The following is a 2,954-nucleotide window of genomic DNA, read 5'->3' as shown; positions in this document are numbered from 1 at the left end:
TGATGGGCTTATCTTACTTTTTCACTTTTTTTTTTTCCCCTTTTGTATTTTCCATGAGAAAATCCCTTTCCAATTTCCTTCCCAATTCGTTGTAATTCTATTAGGTGAAAGAAGTATTTGGAAATTGTCAAGAAATTTCCTAAACCCTGGTAGGAAACCTCTGTAGGAATTTGGTTAGTGGGCCACAAAGCACAAGAAGGAACATATCCCCTTTCTAGAAGTGACAGAATATAATATAAAAATGAACGTGACCAGAGGAACTCTCATCCAAGACAACTCAAAAGGAGTGAAATGGGAATGAGAAAATTGGGATTGCTTCTTGTGCTTCTCTTCTTCCTTCAGCCGTCTTCAAATCCTTTGCAAAATCCTCTGAAAAACCCTTTGGTTTCAGGTACGTACTTATCTTATTATTTACTTAGTATATTTTGGTTTTTCTTTTTCCTTTTTCTTTTTTCTTTTTTTTTTTTTCTTTTTCTTTTTGATTCTCTATACTTTGTAATTTAAACTGCAAACCATTCTATTATTCCCTGGCTTTTTTTTCCTGTAATATTTCTTTTGATTTCTCATGGGGAACAATTACTATGTGATCCCATTGACGATTAACATTGTTCGAACACTACATATTCATGGCATGCAACATACCCAGACATGCATACTTGTATTTTCAAAGTTTTCTATGACAGATTTTTTCTTTAGGATTTTAAATTACTGTTTATTAATTTATTAAATAGTATGTTTTATTTAAAAATTTAAATGAAATTATAAAAGGTGAAACATTTTCCACTGTACCATGTTAGAAGATTTGAGAAAAAGAGAGTTGAGAGTCATTAAAAGTATTTGAATAGAAGTTGACAAAGATGGGAACATGCTTTTGATTGAAAACTTAATAAAAGGAGTTTTATTATTTAGGTTATAAATTTAAATTTAATAAGACTAAAAATTCTATATATGTTATTTAAAATTTAAAAAAAAAAATTCTATTATGACTATTACCAACATATTGACAAAGCACATGATGAGAATAATTAATGCTCTTTTGCTCAAATTAATGCATTGTAATTTGAGTGATAAATATTTTTGGTGTTGTAATTATAAAAACCTAGAAAGACAGTAATATTTACTAGGCTAAAGTTGATACCATATGCCAAAAAGCCTCCCCCACATAGGAAAAGAGAAAAAAGAAAAATGACAAAGGACAATTAATATACTTTCCTTACTATCCTAGAAAGCAAACCTTACTTGACTATTTGAATAAAAATATTCCACATCCAGGAGCAAATGTTCTGCATTCACAAAACTTTCCCCACAAAAGCAAAGTTATTATATTAATTGCATGAAAATATTCTATATGTCTGAACCTTACTTGACGTTTATCCATGAAAATATTCTATATGTCTGAACCTTGACTGTTTTCCATAAAGATATTCTACTTATCTGAACCTTACTTTATTGTTTGGATAAAAATATTTCATATTCATTAAGCTTTTACTTGGTTGTTTCCATAAAAATATTCCATATCCATTAAGTTCTAACCTGATTGTTGGCATAAAAATATTCTACATCCACTAAGCTCTCTCTATATTCATTCACTAAGAATATTTACTCACATGCTACTTGGTGTTATATCATGCATGCTAAAGAAAAATATACCAATAAATAGTTGCATGATATATGCATACCCAAGAAAAAATATATACTTTTGACATGGTGGTACTCTTCCAGCCTATGATGAAAAACACAATGTTACCAATGGAGGGACATGGAAGAATCATGAATTGACCAAAATATCATTTGGACAAGAGGTAATGGTTGATCGACGTGGCGGTGGCGGTCATGGTGGGACTGAAAATAGTGGAGGCGTCCTAAACAATCAACCAACTGACAATAAGAGCAAACCCCACCATCATGGTCGTAATGGTTGCAGTAGCAATCATATTGGACTGGCTCGCTTGGTTTTTCTGCTCTTGACCTCATCTTTTCTTATCTTTATTTTTCATGGGTTTTAGGCATGTATAATGCTGAAGTATTTATACAATGCGTGCAGTTTCTACGATTCCCAGTTTTAGAAAGTGATGAATCAAGATGAGGCATGGGATATAAATGGAAAAAAAATGTAAATTAGTTTATATCAACCATATGTTATGTATAAATGAAAAGCGGAGCTTTCTCATATTTGCTTCCTTAATGGACCAAATGATATTTTCTGTATTCATAAGATTAGTCTTATGATTCCAACATGCTCCCAGTCCTACAAAATTCAATTCATAATTTCTTCTATTGATTTTTATTTAAATTTATTAATAGAATTGAAGGATAAGGAATAAGGAGACTATGAATAGTACTCTACAAGCTACATAAAATACGTTATACAACATATGTGAAAACATCCTACAAACCTTTTGTAGGCGTAAGACTATGAGTCTTAATTTAGTGCAAATAAAATTCAATTGTATTAAAAAGAATAAATAATTTTATTTGATTGGACTTTTACTTCTCCTAAAGAACTTATATTGATTAGCACATACATTCCTGATCTTTTTGTCCTCAATGGAACACCTCGTACTCTTTAGTGAATTCCATCTGACTTTCTATTATGGTAGGTTATTTGACCATACTTATCTTTCTATCTAGCTAATTGAAAGATTTTGAAAGTTCAAGAATAATAGTAAAGTACTTAATATATAGTAGATTATGAACACTAGTTCATAAGAAACTTGAATGTAGTGGTTAGTTTATCACCAACCTAAGCTTCATACCTTGTTTTAATATGATAGGATATTGGAGTGCACCCTATAGTAGGATGATAAGTTAACTTCAAAATTGGATTCTAAGAGAACTAATATTTTCCTATGGGTTCCAATGGTCTTCAATCAAACTTATATTTCTAGGTGATACATTATTTTAAGGATGTTTGGATTTATCATTCATATGTCTACATAAGAGCATTTTGGTAA

General features: G+C 30.4%; 1 protein-coding gene across 1 annotated transcript; it reads left to right on the top strand.

Moving 5' to 3' along the window:
- Positions 1–246: 246 nt before the first annotated feature.
- On the top strand, positions 247–2,170 carry LOC104879731 (uncharacterized). The gene is made up of 2 exons (XM_010653569.3): positions 247–391; positions 1,723–2,170. Exons 1-2 carry the CDS (start codon positions 292–294, stop codon positions 2,004–2,006), a joined length of 384 nt encoding a protein of 127 aa, XP_010651871.1. The 5' UTR covers positions 247–291; the 3' UTR covers positions 2,007–2,170.
- Positions 2,171–2,954: the final 784 nt, after the last annotated feature.

The sequence above is a fragment of the Vitis vinifera genome, chromosome 6, assembly GCF_030704535.1.
Source record: "Vitis vinifera cultivar Pinot Noir 40024 chromosome 6, ASM3070453v1".
NCBI lineage: Eukaryota > Viridiplantae > Streptophyta > Magnoliopsida > Vitales > Vitaceae > Vitis > Vitis vinifera.
Note: the sequence above shows the minus strand (reverse complement) of the source record. Positions and strands in the feature narration are given on the sequence as shown.

What these genes read in the sequence shown, in the direction of transcription:
- LOC104879731 (XM_010653569.3), top strand. Translation starts at nt 292, where the DNA reads ATGGGAATGAGAAAATTGGGATTGCTTCTTGTGCTTCTCTTCTTCCTT. An exon ending in GAAAAACCCTTTGGTTTCAG is followed by an intron (nt 392 to 1,722) that starts GTACGTACTTAT and finishes GTACTCTTCCAG; the next exon opens with CCTATGATGAAAAACACAAT.